The sequence below is a fragment of the Phoenix dactylifera genome, unplaced genomic scaffold, assembly GCF_009389715.1.
Source record: "Phoenix dactylifera cultivar Barhee BC4 unplaced genomic scaffold, palm_55x_up_171113_PBpolish2nd_filt_p 000723F, whole genome shotgun sequence".
NCBI lineage: Eukaryota > Viridiplantae > Streptophyta > Magnoliopsida > Arecales > Arecaceae > Phoenix > Phoenix dactylifera.
In genome coordinates this window covers 193,706-211,125 of record NW_024068101.1, presented here as the reverse complement: position 1 = coordinate 211,125, position 17,420 = coordinate 193,706, and the positions used below count along the sequence as shown (strand labels likewise).

The window sequence follows — 17,420 nt, the reverse complement described above, 5'->3', positions numbered from 1 at the left end:
GTTAAAGTGAAAAAACATGGCGGGATAATGATGTTTTCTGCTGTATTTTTTGAATCCCATTTTGATGGTGCTCTTTATCTCAGCTTTATGACTGAGGGTTCAATTTCAAAAAATTAATGAAATTATGATCATCTTTTTATGATTTGCTAATGATACTCTATTATTTTTGGATGCTAAGATACAACTTGTGTGCATTTTCAAATGAACTTTATACCTCTTTAAGTTAGCTTGTGGATTGAAAAGTTTGATTATTCTAATCAAAACTATGATCTAGTTTGGAGAGGGTGAGCCTTGGTGCAATGATAAGGTTGCTCCATTGGGACATGAAGAATTATAGATTCGAAATACAAAAATAGCCTCTTTGAACATAGTTGCAAGGCTGCATATATTTGACCGCCCTCTCCAGATCCTATAATGGCAGGTAGGCTACCTTTTTTTTAGATATGAACTAGTTTGGGTTTATATTGGGAGGAGCAAGTCTCTAGCTGCTATCCTTGAAGGCAAACTTCATAAATACTTTGAAAAAAATGTCTTCCTCCGGTAGGGGATAATTAAGAGAAGTGATTCGATATCTCCACTTGATAAAATGGAGAAAAAGTTAGCTAGTTTGGGCTTCAAAAACATTTTTGTTTGGAGGCAGTATTATCTACTCTACCCATCTATTACTTTTTTTTGGCACCTGATTGGATGATTAAGACAACAGATCAGATTAGAACGGGTATTCTTTTGGAAAGGGTCTCAGTTGGTGAAAGGAGGATTCTTCCAACCTAACTAAGATATGGTCTGCAAATCCAAAGATCAAGGTTGTCTGGGTATAAAAAAATCCTAGAGATCTTGACATGCATTGTTGTACAAATGGTGGTGGAAATTATTTAAAATCCCTCTGATCATGTCAGGAAGAAGATTGTTTCGGTGGCAAAAAATCCCTCTGGTTTTCACACTGCTGTTCCTTGATGAATTCCCTGCTAGATTTCATGGAAAACGTTTTGAGGAAAACCAGGTCTACATGAAAGTGGGAACGAGCAAACATTTGGTGATGTCGGCAAGAGCAACACTGCTTCCTTGAGAGCTTCTCTATCATCATATTCTTTGTTCTCACACTGAACTACTGGGCTTGTTGCATAAATGCCAGTGCTTTTTAACCAGGTCTCCTTTTCCAATAGCTACTGACGGCAGTATGGTGGCAACCTTATTTCCTTTCATTGTTGCGGCCTATTTGTGCTTGTATCAACTCCTTGTCTTTCAACTGACTGCTAAACTATGATCAATGAGGACTGAGCCTTTAGCAAGTATATTAAAAACTTCTCCTTGAATGCTTTAATATTTCGTCGAGATCTTTGTGATGTGATGATTTTTTTTTCATAAGAAAATAAGTTTAAATTTCTCTCCATATGATTTGATGCATGCTGCCATTAACTTAACCCTATTAGGAATTTGTGTGGGTTAGGATTTCCAAGTCTACATAAGGATCTGGCCTCGTACTGTGTTATTAAAAGAATTGCCCGTCAAGCACATCTTAGATAGAGTTGAATTGGTTAAGGTTTCCCTTGAGAGGATTCATTCATGTTCTATCTTTTGTAAGAGAATGAATATTTCATAAGCAATTCGAAACCATTTTCTCGGACATCATAAGTAATACAATTACCTATCTAATTCAATGGAACGGGTGTTGTTGTCTGTGCTGCTTCTACCGTTATATTCTTTGGAGAAAATCCTGCAGCAAGTTTCATTTCCAGCTGCATCTGAAAACTTGACACAAAAGGTTGAGCTTTGATTTTATCTACTACAAAGTAGCATATACTTAGTGCGGTGACAGGAGAAGCGGAAAATTCCTGACATAGTTTTTGTTGCATTGCCGGTAAAATGGCTGAAGTTCCATATCTCCTTGTACTGAAAACTCCAGTCCTTCTCCTGCATAAATTTCAGCATTAGTTTAGAATATTGACGTGTGAGTTGGGGGCAAAAAAAGGTATCACTAAACCAAAAAATTTGGTAAACTTGGTAAGAAATATATAATGAGAACATCTGAATTGCAGTAAAGGATTCAGTATCAGAGTCCATTTCAGCTTCTGGATCCTTTTAATAGCCAACAACAACATGAAATTGCAACAAATAACTTGACGTAGTGTGGAATCCAATATTGTAACATGAACTGAAAGGACTTATTTCCTTGAAGAATACAGGGAACAAAGAAAATTTGAAGATCATTAAATTCCAACTACTAGTATTATAACCTAATTATTTGTTTCTATTTTTACAGTTTTTTTTTGGTTATGTGAAGTTCCCCGACAGTTTAAAGATAATTATTATTCCACTATGCAAGTGGATTTGGTGGATGCATATGCAACATAGATCTAACTCAAATCCAACCTTCTTTGGCATAGCAAATTGAGATACAACTCAAATGCATCGAATATAAATACATCCGGCAATATCCAAAAACAATCTAAGTTCTAAATAATAATTAACAGTAAAAGTCCATGAAAAGCTAATTGTATTATGAGCCATATGAGGTGCTACCGGCCGGCAATGCCATCCCCCTCTTCAAAAATATGAGATGCATAAGAATGAATCAACTAGCGACACATTCAGTAAACATCGAGGTAAAAGTAGTTTATCTATCCAGAATCGCCCTCGAACCATACATATCTTGCATAAAGATGAGTAATTAACTGCACATACTAGCCCATCCCAAGTAGCAATAAATTTGGCAATAGAAACATTTGTAGTAAAGATTCTTTTCCCTCCACATCAATCGTTTTCTAATATTGTTACCAAAATTTATCTTAAAGAGTTCCCTGGAGTGGGGGTCTAATGTGAAGCTAATCACCATATAAGAATCCTAGTTTTCCATGGCTCTTGATGTGGAGTATTGGTTGGCCTGAAAACAGGGAGGTATGAGACAACAACAACAACGCAGACTTTATAAGGCCGCAAGATCATGAATCCTACTGGGTTTTCCCTCCATGTTCTTAATAAATAAATAAATCCAACATGTTAAAAGCTCTCCTCTTGACCAATCTAGTGGGCCCCCACCAGCCCATCTCCCGAGGCGAGATCCGTCGCTACCGCTTTGGCGGCCTTTGCCACGTCGGACAACCGGAAAGCGCATAAAGCGCTGCTAATCCCAATCCGCGTCCAACTCCAACAGCTAATCTACTCTCTCTCTCTCTCCTTTCTTCTATAAAGTGCAAAACCCTTATTCCGAAACTCAGAAACTCTCTCTCTCTCGCTCTCCCCTTTCCTGCATAAATTACAAAACCCTAATTCCGAAGCCTCACAAACTCCATAACCCAATCTCTCTGTTGAACCGATTCTACTCTTCTTCCCGAGCGGCGCCATGGCTGAAGGCGCATCCCCTCCCGCCGTCGACAACCTTGACGGTTAGTTGTTCAAAATTCTCTCCCATGTTAGGGATTAATTTCTAATTTTCATGTCTATTTTGATCCAGTTGCGAAATCTTCCACCTCTTGCGATTCTTTTTTTTTTTCTTTGTTGGATCCAAGATCACAAATCTTGCCTTTATCTTTCAGGAAAACTTGATAAGGTTTCGATCAGGCGTGGCGGAAAAGGAAGATCCCCTGCTTCGATTAATGGCGGGTATCGATCCAACTCTTCGTCGGCGAGGTCGACCGGGAGCTCGCCGGCTTCCGATTGGGCCCGGACGCCTGGGCAGCACAACCGGCAATTCAACAATTCGAGTTCGAGGTCGCTGGAGGAAGGAGATGATGGAGATGATTTGGCGGGGGCGGCGGAGAAGGCTAGGGCCAGTGGAGGGACTCCGTTGTCGAGGGATCAGAGGGAGGCGATAAGGTTCTCGATGGTAGGGAGGAAGAAGGACTTCAAGCACATGGAGAGGGTCGATGGCCGGTGGATCAATGTGCTCGAGGGGCTCGAGCTTCATACTGGAGTTTTTAGTGCAGCGGAGCAGAAGAGGATTGTGGCTTGCGTCTACGATGTTCAGGAGAAGGGGAGGAATCGGCAACTCAGAAGTATGATCTTGGTTACCCTTCTTGCACTTTTATTTGTGGTGATAAGAACATACAGGCGCTGGTTACTGCTATGCCAATTGCCAAGAGTTTTTTATGTTCTTGCACTGCATTGTGTCATACTAGAATCGCCATGAAAATGTTTTTTGCTTTATCGTTATAAAATATAATCTTGATTTTGTGCTACGTGCAAATCTAGTTATGGTTCTGATATGCATAGATCAATGCAAAAATTTGCTGTTGTAGTATAGAAATTTTTTTTAATTACATGGAAAGTGTAGATTGAGGCAAAATTGTGCTATTATAGGAAAAAATCATGGCATAGTGTAGAACAATCATAAACTCTTTGATAAATAAATATCCTGTATGCAGACTGCCACTTGGGAATTTTGTTAACTTTAATGTTAAGAGCTGTCAATATATAAGCTTCTTGCTGGCACGAAGAGAACAGTAGCATGAGATGTAATCAAGGCCTTTATCTTGCATGTGAACTACCAGTTAGAAAATATGTTCAATATATTAATGTTATAAGCTTTTTAGTTATAGGATAAAAGTTGGAGTGATGAAAAAAGAAATTCAACAAGAGATTTATTCAAAGTCTTCCTTTTTTTTGTTCTCTGTCAGATGTCTCTGAAGAGATCATTCAAAAGCTTTTATACAACCTTCTCTGAAGATTTGATATATGGTTTATTTGATGAAACATTTTTTTTTGAAGCCTGTAAAAGAAATCCTTTGTGGTCTGGGGTGATCTCCTGTCCTTATATATTTATAGCCAGACTCTTTTGATCACCTTGATTAAAATTGTGGTCCCGTTTATTAACTAGACTGCACCATTGAGGGGAATTAACATCCCATGGTAAACAGTATAATATTCTCTCCCCGCTTTGCTCATTTACTGCATGAAGGATGACGGACATACACCTGATGTTCATTTATCAATCACGAGTTCAATACTTTCTTGAAAAAACACTTCACTGACATTGACTGGTTCTGGTATTTAAGTAGCTTTAGAGCTGCCATTGACAGTTTCTAGTGTTAGCTATCTTTATTCCTTGCAAATATTCTGACTGATATAGAATGTAATCAAAGCTCTTTTTCTGAAATTCATTTTCATTTTTAAGGATGCTATCATCAATATGTTATCCTTCTGCCCAGACTTGCAGAACATATGGTGCATGGAAGAACGAAATGTTATATCCATCAAAACGCTCACTGTTTTGTGCAATCTTTATTCTCTTGTGTAATGTTGGGTAACAGGGGGGAGAAGAGTTGCAGCAAATTTTTTACTTGCATGTCAGTTGAGTGTGGAGAAACTATGTCAGGATGCCCTGTTGATGCACATGCATCAGATAACTTCCACACTCCATGGAAAACTTGTTCATTAATTTCATTTTGACTTATCTAAAATAAGAGTTAACAGACTGTTAGATCAACTTGTTAAGAACATTAGCAATTACCATAAGTTTTGTTCAGGACTTACATTGCAATGAATGGTTACTGTGTTACACATAAGTAACAAATATTCAAGCTACTGCTATTTGAATCTCAATACTTGATTTTATGTACTAAATTTTATGGAATTTGTTGTTCTGTCACTTGTATTTCAGTATTAAAATATGGAAAGTTATGCATCGAACTATATCTTATATTTTTTTCATATTTTTAATGTAAAATTGCATGGGTAATTAACTTTTGATTCTCTTATTTAAACTTTGATTTTTTGGCCCTAGGACGCACATATTCGGAACCACGAAAATGGATGCGTGGGAAGGGGCGTGTAACGATACAATTTGGATGCTGCTACAACTATGCAGTGGTATGTGTATTGCTTGCCATAACTCGCAGCATTTCCACCTTTATAGCTATGTTGGCCGTTGTGATTCTTACCACAAGTTATGTACTTTGCAGGACAATTATGGGAATCCTCCAGGCATAATACAGGATGAGGAAGTAGATCCTATTCCGCCCTTATTAAAAACAATGATCAAGAGAATGGTTGCATGGCATGTCCTTCCTCCCACTTGTGTCCCTGATAGTTGCATCATCAACATATATGATAAAGATGACTGCATTCCTCCTCACATAGATCATCATGACTTCCTCCGGCCTTTTTGCACTGTCTCCTTGCTATCGAAGTGTAATATTTTATTTGGCAGAGAACTTAAAATAATGGGACCAGGAGAATTCTCAGGATCTACCGCAATACCTCTACCTGTTGGGTATGCTTATTATCTCCTTTGTTTATCACTATGATGCTACTTATGTTAACTGCTATTGGTAGTACACATACCTCTGGACAAGCTTAACTATAATAGGTTCTAAACAGTTTAAAATAGGATTTTGCTTTTTTTTCATATCTTTTTTCACTTCGCAGTTCTGTGCTTGTCTTAAATGGCAATGGTGCTGATGTGGCAAAGCATTGTGTGCCAGCTGTCCCCACTGAAAGGTAGTGTCTATACTTGAAGTTTCTTCCATGCAGTTTATTCATGTGATTGAGTTATTATATCTGCAACTTACTGCCATTTCTAACCGCTTCTATCACATTACCTATTGCACAGGATTTCTATTACGTTCAGAAAGATGGATGACAGTAAGCTTCCTTACAAGTTCTCACCTGACCCGGCTCTGCAGAATCTTCATCCTCTTGCATATCCACCAATAAAATCCCCAGTGCAACAAGTAGCTAACACACTTTCTCCAAATCAGCAGCAAATTACTCCAGAAGCTCAAGTTCTGGGTAAACATATGCACTGCCACTGGAGCCATAATTCGAAGGCCCAGGAGCAAGTAGAAATTGCTGGGCTGGCTTCTAGCAGCCCCTTTAAATTGGGTTCAGATGATTTTCCTCCACTGGGTTCGAGTTCAGCAAATGGCCGATCAAACAAGCCAAGCCGTCCATTGCGGCAGGAACTTGAGCAACAGAAACTTTAAGATATTTTTGTAGTTATATGTCAGGCATTCGTTTTGTTATTTCCGTAATATGTTGCATGCCATGATCAGGTTGTAATCTATCTATCGTCAATGCAGGTACACTTACTGTTTCTTATGATGAAGTTTTACTGGTGCATGTTCTCTGTGGAGCATGCTGGTAAATTTTGAGATGTCATGCAACTGGATGGTCCTAATACAAGCGAGTCAGTGGAATGCTTTTAGATTAATGGGAGTGGTTTAGGTCTGTTGGGGGTCCGATGCAGCACTTTTATCGACCATTGGATTACCATCGTGATACGTAACTGGCATGCGCTTTGAAGCTGTATCTGGGGCTCCCTGATATCAGCAATCTCAAAGCTCGCCGATCATGGATCACGATGGTGATCCAACTGTCCCTTCTGTATCGGACCAGCTGCTCGTCCGATGAGCTTTCAAACCTGAGCCTCTCCCATGTGGGCAATGTGAGGCATGAAAGATGGTGCAGATTGATAAGCCCTCGATCAATAATGGGTCATTTAGGGGGCTCTTAGCCAGCCAAATCATTATGTTGAAATTTTGTTGTGCACGTTAGATTTAGATGTAAGTGCACCATGCTGTGTGGTTTGGAGTTCAGACTGCTAACGATCTAGATGACGCTCCATCCCGGAAGAATGTAAAGTTTCTTTTTCAAATATTTGTATTTATGCATTTATGAGCATCACTATTCACCTGACTGATGACAGATAAATTAGAATTTGCCCTTCTTATAAGAGAAAGGAAGAAAGGCTGCACACATTACGATCATCCAAGTTCAAATACTTGAAGATGCTGATGCACCACCCAAGACTTGAAGCCCGAACCTCTAAGCTAAATTGACAGGTGTGACTACTTAGGCAACCCCAATTCACAATAGGATCTGAGCTCTTGGTATCTTATTACAGATCATTAGGCCTCTCAAGCTTGATTAAATCCAGTGATTTTTCTTCAGTGAGCTCTTTGAAGTTCAGTTGATTTGAAAAGCTGATAGTGTCTTGCTTTTATTTACTCAAATCATAAATAAAAATTTAGATAATTCTGAAACTACGATACCATGTGAACTCTGTTTAATGCAGCCCAACACAGTGGTGAGCAACAGAAAGGTACACTGCATAACTTTCAAGAAAACAATCATGCCATTACAGAAGCCAAATGCAAGAGAAGCATAGTTGAATGTTTTGGTCAGAGAGAAACAGTACCATAAGATCACGTTCTGTAAAGAAAATATTAAAGTTGTAGTGAAAAGAGTACTAATTTGGTACTTAAATCTTCCTTAAAAATCTAAAACCTTGTTCTGAGAAAACCATATCCTCTAAATCTTAAAACTATGAGAGATATTATCCAGTCATTGACATTCAATTACCTTTGTTCTAGCCAATGGAGTAGTCCATAATGTATCGCCAACTGATGATAGAAAACCTCTTTGAGAACATATATAATCTTCTGGTAACAGGAATAATTTTGCTTGAGATGATGAAATCATTCATGTAAGATATTGAATATAAGCGCAATGTCTTGTGGTTCACACAAGTCAATGGTTGGTGCAATTCCCGGTATCTCCTTGTCAAAAGATTTAACATCATCTGCTTTACCAACAGTGTTTCAGAAGTCAAGGTCCTGGAAAACTAGAAACAGACAATGTGATGATTACTGTAGATACCCCATTTCTTATATTAACAAAACAGATTCTAGGGCCTAGGAACCATTGACAAATTTTAATCCCAATTCACTGTCCAATAATTGGGCAAAATCTTCAGTTAAAGAAGATAGATGATGTCAAAGGGAATAAGGTTTATATACAGAATTTTATGCTTCCCCATATCCAAGAGCAGTTACCGGTAATCAAGGCTCATTCATCAGGCCCAAAATCATCATCAGATGCGCCTTCCAGAAATGAGCCAAGAGACTTGCGCAATATGCTGAAAGATTTGTCATCCTGGATCACATTGACATAAAGTAGCATCATTGGAAAGTAGATTGTGGGAAAGTGGAATACATGCATAAACTTTGAAATTACATCACTAGGGAAAAGAATATGAAATCATTTCAATTCGTCTATATTTCCAAAATAGAAAATCAAATATATTGGGCAGATTCTTTCTGAAAATAATATATTAGATTAAAAATGTACAGTTAAATCTTTTCGCATTTTTTTTTCTCTTTCAAATTGATATATCTTTATACACAAGCTTTATATAGAAACCACATTCATATATCTTGTATGCACAAGTGATTGTTAAACACCTAGGCATAATGTATAAAAAAAGTGGTATAACAATGCAGATCTTGGGGCGAAAGTTATGATAAAAACAGCGGCGCAATGCACGAGACTCCGGCCATTGCAGGGTCTGGGAGGGGTCAAATGTATTGAGCCTTACTCCTACATGTAGAAAGGCTATGTTACGAACTCCAGATCATAATAAAACAACCTTACTATTGCACCATGGCTCACTCTTAGGATGAAAATTATAATACATCAAGATAATTTTGCAAATAAAAGCAGATAAAACAATTAGAGAACAGTAGAAAATCATAAATGACAGTCTGCTAACTTAAACATCCCTCATTCATATACCTGCTTCTTCTTTTTTAGAGATTCTTCTGCTCTGGCAATCTTCAGAGCACAAGCCTTCTCAAGTTTCGACAGATTAGCTTTTTCCTTCTTCCCTGAAAACTCGAGAAGAAATGTAAAACATTGAACATCTGCTGAAAGTAGGCTGGATGGATTCCAAGTAACTGGAAACAAACACTGTTACTCACGCTGTTGTTCGTAACGGGCATATAGTTTATCCTTTTCATCTTCATATTTGGAAAATAATTCTGCAGAATACACCAAACTAATAAGACTTTGAAATAGAAAGAAAGGTATGTAACTTGAGTTTTATTGAATGATCAGGGAGAGAGAGAAATCTTAACCAACACATCAGATAGTAGATAATACATTGCTAAAATAATAATGATAATAATAATAATAATTCCAGGCACCACAATATAATATCCTTAACTTTGTTACTAGATTTCTGTCAAGAAAGGTACTGCCTCCTACAGAAAAGAGGACTTTGAAGGCAAGCATATCATTTTACTGATGTCATTTTGATTCAATACTTGAGGACTGCATGGATCCCAAAGATGCATGAAAATTCAAAAAACAGATTAAAGAAATTGTAGAAGATGAACATAGATGAGAGCAATATGTGTCCTATTATGGGACAGACAAATATGTCCTCGGAGAGCTCTGGGGCTTACAAAAGGTACGTTTATTAAGCTATAAGGTTTTAACTTTAAAAGAATTTTATCTTCAAAGTTAATAGGCAATTTTATAGTCTAATGGATTTAGAACTATAAGTGTTCCCATTATTTTTTCTTTTTCTTTTTTTGTTGAGGGAAAGGAGGGCAGAGGCCACCATTTACTGAAAGAGAGACAACAGTGCCTCCAAATGAAGGTCAGGGAAGCTACAGGATCAAAAGCAAAATTCTGATAATGAAAACAAAGGAGACAGCAAAAGCCAATCGTTCTCTGCCAAAAGCTTCTCCTTGGGTTTACAGAACACTTTTTCCATGGAACACTTTCTACTCTTTTGCAAGAGACAAAACTTTGAAAAGGACAATATCGTAATAGTTGTTCATTTGCTAACGAGAATATTGAAGTTTGCATAGAACTTCCAAAAGTGTTCAATGGAAGCTTTCAGATTTTTTTTTTTTCTTTTTGGGAGAAATACAGTGAGAATGCCACCATTCAGATTTGAAACTGGGACCTCTCCCCACTGCGTGTGCTGAGGAGAGGGGTGCCAACCAGCAGATCCAGACACAGTTGGCCAGAGAATAATGTTGCACACACTCCAAATATAGTTAATCTAATAATCCACATCGCAATAAAAGAGGTTCAAGTGCCTCATCAATGAGGGGATTCGACTGCATTGGCAGAGTCATTTAGTAGAAAATGACAAGCGTTGTATCAGATGCTTTGACTTTATGCCTTGTAATGCTTTTGATGTCGCCACTTTTCTTACCTCCTGATAAATGCAGACTACTGCATATTTGGTGGTTAAAATATTTGGCATAATAGACAGACAATGAAAGGTCGCATGAGCATTTCATTTGCTGGGAGTGTTCAAGACAAAGTGATAAAGCAATGAACAACAATCAAAGTGATTATTTGAGATGCTTTTTCAATGGCTAAGTCAATCAAAACAAACCTGAAAATAACTATTACATGCTGCAAGTCATAAGCTTGTCCCACATGGCACCACTGAGAAAATGTCAATTATTGCTATGAACAAAACGGTTTGAATTGTTTCTTTGAATGAAGTCTAATATCTGGACCATATTGATGTGAATAAATGTTGATAGAATGTCATGAAATAACGGTTCTAATGTATACATATGTAAACAAGGTTTGTTCATTATCCATTGTGATGTCATCAAGGTTAATTGCACATCAACCTTGTGAATATGTTATATGACCTGCCCATATTTTTGTTACTTTCTAATAATTCATAGAAATCCAAAGTAAAATGGTAGCATGATTGGCTAGCATCTACTTATTTCAGTTGATTGATTTTACCAAATAACAGTAGTGCTTTTGTCTCTGATTATCTGTTAAGTTGTGGATTGCTTTTAGTCGACTGCCTTTAGTTCATTGTATGACTTATCCTCTTTCACTGATACTAGCATATGCGCATGCAAAATGCATGTCAAAAGAAAAGGAATAACACTGAACGATATGTCAATCGGTAACTAGTTTTTATTCTTGTGCAGTAATTTGTGGAGGAGAATCACTAACGAGAAATAAATTCAAGATCAAATTAATGAGAAAACAAGAAAATATTGAAAGATAATGCTTTAGGATGTAGTTTATTTTCTTCCTTTACACCCATGTCATCATCACAATCATAGCCAATCTTATTTTTTACAAATAACTTAAAGATGGTGGAATAAGTAATGAGTAGTTAGAAGAAAAACAATGTTGAATGAAATTACTATTTCCAAAGCTCTCAGATTAGCCCTTTTTTATGGAAAATTATAACAGAATTTAATGTTCATATGGAAACAATGCTAAGAATTAAGAAGGAAAAAGGAACAAAATTCAAGATTTCTTTGATCTCTTCTATTGACTCCTTTTAATAAAAGCTGACAAAGAAAACATGAAACCAGTACTAGAACTATTTTCTTCTTAAAATAAATGAAATAAGAAAATAAATTATGAATTAAGAGAATGAACTTATAAATAGGGCATGTATAAGTGCAAAAATAGTTTCCTACTCTCAAAGTTACAGAAAAAAGTTGAAATAATGTCTTAAAGGACCAAAATTAATGCTTGAGATGGGCTTCTCCCACCTCATGTCTGATTCTATATTAAGAAAGTTAGTTGATGATATCTTGGTTTGTTCTTATATTTCTATTTAAAATTATATTAAGAAGGGGAAAACTAATAAGGCTTTTAACAAGAAATTTCTTGATATAGTCTTCTATATTGATGTTCATATTCTATATTAGTTTTTAATTTTCTCTTCTTCATTTAATACTTATCTATTCTTTTTATATGTAATGGGCGTTGTGGATGTCGGCATACTAGTATAACTTATCTTGGGCCTACAGACCCTAGCACTCGATCGAACATAAATCGAACTCCATGTGCCTCCATGCAATGTGCTTCATGGGACAAATCTGTCCAATAGAATCCCACTGACAACAACTTGAACTCAAACATTGTTAGAGCCACAGTAACTTGAAACTTAGAGAGCGCCCAGAGAGGATTATCCGGCACCTTTTCCCCCTATATACTAGGGTACCATTTCTATTTCACTAAGCCTTGGTTCACTCAGTATGTAGGTCACCTTCTCTGATCAAAGTAACAATCTAACTAAGCACAGTGAACCAAGACAGGTAAAACTGGCATAACAAACATCAACGAATATCCGAACCATTCATCATCATTATCCTAGCCTCTTCTTGTCCACATTGGATAAGCTATGAAGCATAAATTTAAGTAGAGAAGTCTCAAGCTTTATTTTATATGTGCAGAGCAAAGTAGAATGCGGACATGGTTGGTGAGTTGGGTCCATAATGGGTATGGATTTAATGTATCTGATTAGTCTGGATATGCTGGCACACCATTTCCTCTTTTGAAAATATGATAGCTTTTTAAGGACCTAGATGACCACCAGCCTGTCCGAGCCTGTTCACACTAAGTAGGTCATAGAAGAGTGACTATTATTTATCTACTATAATTACATATATTGGTTAGGTCATTTTGCCATTTCGATCACAATTTTGAACTTGTTAGGTGAACCATGAAACAAGGGTGGACAAAAATTGGCAAAAAACGGGAAGTAATGCCTGATATGGCTAGCTGTACGTTTGGGTCCACCTTTTTGGCTGCTGGAGCAAGCCAGAGGACTCTATGCCTGGACAAGACCACTTGAATTGCAGATAGGACAAATATTGATGACCTGACGGTTGAATATTGCATTTTCCATATTGATATTTTTTGTTCCTCTACAAGGATAGCAGCTTTGCTTCTCTTTTGACCGAATTCATTGTGAGCAAACATTTTCTACAGTAGATCATTAGAACTAGTAATTGTAGCCATAGTAACAACTACTTTGCCTGAATTTAGTCTGATCTGTGTGATTTTATTGGAATTGTTGGCTATGGATTTAACAATTCTTATAAAGACTTCTTTAACTATTTATGATAGTTCTTGTATTTAATGTCTTAATATATGCCTTTCACCATGTTAAGGAAGTTTCTTGCATCAAATTATCTGTGTATTCAGGGATGAAGTTTTTAAAGATGAGACAGACAGCAGCCATGGAAGCTTAGCTGCTTTTAAGCCTAACATTCAGGAGTTGGAGATGCTTCTAGAGGCTTACTTTGTGCAGATTGATGGCACTCTAAACAATTTATCCCATGTATGTAGCCTGTTTTTTCTCTTGCAATCTTTCAGTACCTTGATCTACTTTTATTCTTTTATGAGTGGTTGATACAACTAGTATCACTATTGCCGAGCTTTAAGAGGAAATATAGAAGGCAACTTGCAAGAACTATTATTGGTATTCTACCTTAGGCTAAATAACTGAAATTTTAAATACGTGAAATTTTTATGTTCCAAATAGACACTGTAAAGGCCAATTTGCCCCTGAAAAAGTACTAGTGCTAGAATAGTTGTTACAGAACTAATATTGTTATCTATATCTAGACTAATATATAGTCAAAACTCCAGACATTCATCAGATGTTCTATGCATACTCTCATGTGCATTGCACGTGGCCATGCATTAATCTACTAAGTAAAAGAGGCTATATCCTGCACATAATTTGTCTGCCTCTATTCATTCCAGCTTAATAGTTTCTTTTAAAAAAATATTTCTCATTCTGAAAATAATTATTAGTTGGAAGATTTTTTGCTGAGCTCAAAAATCAAGTAGATTTCATAGATTCATGTTTTTGTCCTTCTAATACATCGAGTTTGATATACTGCTGAGGTTTTTCTTCATGTAGACCACAACAACTATGAACACCATTGATGCTCCAGATTGTAGTAACACTGTAACTTCTTGTAGTTTTGTTAATAAATCACATTCTCCATTGCTAAATTAACAGTTTTACCCATGGTTGTCGAAATCGTCCCGAACCACCCGGTTTGGGGTGTCTCGAGCCGTACCGACGGTGGACCGAGATGGAGAACGAAGGAGGGAGGGAGAGGGAGAGGAAAGAAGAGAAAGGCCGGCCGGCGGAGGCCGAGGAGCTGCCGCACGGAGGAGGCGGAGCCCCTCCTCCTCGACCTCTACCTCCTTCGCGCGGCGGCTCCTCGGCCCTTTGTTGGCTCTCTGCTGGCCTCCCTCTTTTTTCTCTCTTTTCCTCTCTCCCGTTCTCCCTCTCTCCCGCCTCTTACTGCGTCGGTACAAGGCCAGCACGGCACGGCTCACGGCCGTACCGACCCATGCCGCTGGGCAACCGGTCCGGGGCTCGGTACCAGCACAGCAGACGTTGGTTTTACCAGTAATTTTTATAGCTTTCTTTTGGGTTTCTGACTCTAATGTCTCTCCTATCTGCACATAGTTGAAAGAGTATGTGGACGATACAGAAGATTACATCAACATCATGCTAGATGAGAAACAGAATTAGCTGCTACAGACGGGAGTCATGATCACCACCGCAACTGTTGTAGTCACTGCTGGCATTGTGGTTGTGAGCATATTTGGTATGAATATAGGTATTTCGCTATTTGATGTTCCAACTTTTTTCCAATTCTGGGAGACCACTTTTGGCACCATAGGCGGCTGTATCGTCCTATATGTTTTAGCCATTGGATTGGGCATGAGAAGTGGACTGCTGCAATGATCACAATTCTGAGTTATAAGCATATAGAGCTGACATGGAAGGTGCTTTACACTTGCAAACTTGAGACCACTTTTGACATTGTGGTAGTATGTTAAAGTGAAAAAACATGGCGGGATAATGATGTTTTCTGCTGTATTTTTTGAATCCCATTTTGATGGTGCTCTTTATCTCAGCTTTATGACTGAGGGTTCAATTTCAAAAAATTAATGAAATTATGATCATCTTTTTATGATTTGCTAATGATACTCTATTATTTTTGGATGCTAAGATACAACTTGTGTGCATTTTCAAATGAACTTTATACCTCTTTAACTTAGCTTGTGGATTGAAAAGTTTGATTATTCTAATCAAAACTATAATCTAGTTTGGAGAGGGTGAGCCTTGGTGCAATGATAAGGTTGCTCCATTGTGACATGAAGAATTATAGATTCGAAATACAAAAATAGCCTCTTTGAACATAGTTGCAAGGCTGCATATATTTGGCCACCCTCTCCAGATCCTATAATGGCAGGTAGGCTACCTTTTTTTTAGATATGATCTAGTTTGGGTTTATATTGGGAGGAGCAAGTCTCTAGCTGCTATCCTTGAAGGCAAACTTCATAAATACTTTGAAAAAAATGTCTTCCTCCGGTAGGGGATACTTAAGAGAAGTGATTCGATATCTCCACTTGATAAAATGGAGAAAAAGTTAGCTAGTTTGGGCTTCAAAAACATTTTTGTTTGGAGGCAGTATTATCTAATCTACCCATCTATTACTTTTTTTTGGCACCTGATTGGATGATTAAGACAACAGATCAGATTAGAACGGGTATTCTTTTGGAAAGGGTCTCAGTTGGTGAAAGGAGGATTCTTCCTACCTAACTAAGATATGGTCTGCAAATCCAAAGATCAAGGTTGTCTGGGTATAAAAAAATCCTAGAGATCTTGACATGCATTGTTGTACAAATGGTGGTGAAAATTATTAAAAATCCCTCTGATCATGTCAGGAAGACGATTGTTTCGGTGGCAAAAAATCCCTCTGGTTTTCACACTGCTGTTCCTTGATGAATTCCCTGCTAGATTTCATGGAAAACGTTTTGAGGAAAACCAGGTCTACATGAAAGTGGGAACGAGCAAACATTTGGTGATGTCGGCAAGAGCAACACTGCTTCCTTGAGAGCTTCTCTATCATCATATTCTTTGTTCTCACACTGAACTACTGGGCTTGTTGCATAAATGCCAGTGCTTTTTAACCAGGTCTCCTTTTCCAATAGCTACTGACGGCAGTATGGTGGCAACCTTATTTCCTTTCATTGTTGCAGCCTATTTGTGCTTGTATCAACTCCTTGTCTTTCAACTGACTGCTAAACTATGATCAATGAGGACTGAGCTTTTAGCAAGTATATTAAAAACTTCTCCTTGAATGCTTTAATATTTCGTCGAGATCTTTGTGATGTGATGATTTTTTTTTCATAAGAAAATAAGTTTAAATTTCTCTCCATATGATTTGATGCATGCCGCCATTAACTTAACCCTATTAGGAATTTGTGTGGGTTAGGATTTCCAAGTCTACATAAGGATCTGGCCTCGTACTGTGTTATTAAAAGAATTGCCCATCAAGCACATCTTAGATAGAGTTGAATTGGTTAAGGTTTCCCTTGAGAGGATTCATTCATGTTCTATCTTTTGTAAGAGAATGAATATTTCATAAGCAATGCGAAACCATTTTCTCGGACATCATAAGTAATACAATTACCTATCTAATTCAATGGAACGGGTGTTGTTGTCTGTGCTGCTTCTACCGTAATATTCTTTGGAGAAAATCCTGCAGCAAGTTTCATTTCCAGCTGCATCTGAAAACTTGACACAAAAGGTTAAGCTTTGATTTTATCTACTACAAAGTAGCATATACTTAGTGCGGTGACAGGAGAAGCGGAAAATTCCTGACATAGTTTTTGTTGCATTGCCGGTAAAATGGCTGAAGTTCCATATCTCCTTGTACTGAAAACTCCAGTCCTTCTCCTGCATAAATTTCAGCATAAGTTTAGAATATTGACGTGTGAGTTGGGGGCAAAAAAAGGTATCACTAAACCAAAAAATTTGGTAAACTTGGTAAGAAATATATAATGAGAACATCTGAATTGCAGTCAAGGATTCAGTA

At 37.5% G+C, this 17,420-nt stretch overlaps 1 protein-coding gene and 1 long non-coding RNA gene across 2 annotated transcripts; one reads left to right on the top strand and one right to left on the bottom strand.

The window, feature by feature from the left end:
* Window positions 1-3,172: 3,172 nt before the first annotated feature.
* Window positions 3,173-7,042, top strand: LOC120107004 (RNA demethylase ALKBH9B-like). Its single transcript, XM_039120147.1, has 6 exons — window positions 3,173-3,383; window positions 3,534-3,992; window positions 5,720-5,805; window positions 5,898-6,208; window positions 6,364-6,435; window positions 6,548-7,042. The coding sequence occupies exons 1-6, from the start codon at window positions 3,341-3,343 to the stop codon at window positions 6,918-6,920; spliced, it is 1,344 nt and encodes a 447-aa protein (XP_038976075.1). The 5' UTR covers window positions 3,173-3,340; the 3' UTR covers window positions 6,921-7,042.
* Window positions 7,043-8,597: 1,555 nt separating this feature from the next.
* LOC120107010 lies at window positions 8,598-9,757 on the bottom strand. The gene is made up of 3 exons (XR_005508993.1): window positions 9,696-9,757; window positions 9,511-9,602; window positions 8,598-8,871 (listed from the first exon to the last, which is right to left on the bottom strand). It is a non-coding gene; the product is annotated as an uncharacterized LOC120107010 (long non-coding RNA).
* Window positions 9,758-17,420: the final 7,663 nt, after the last annotated feature.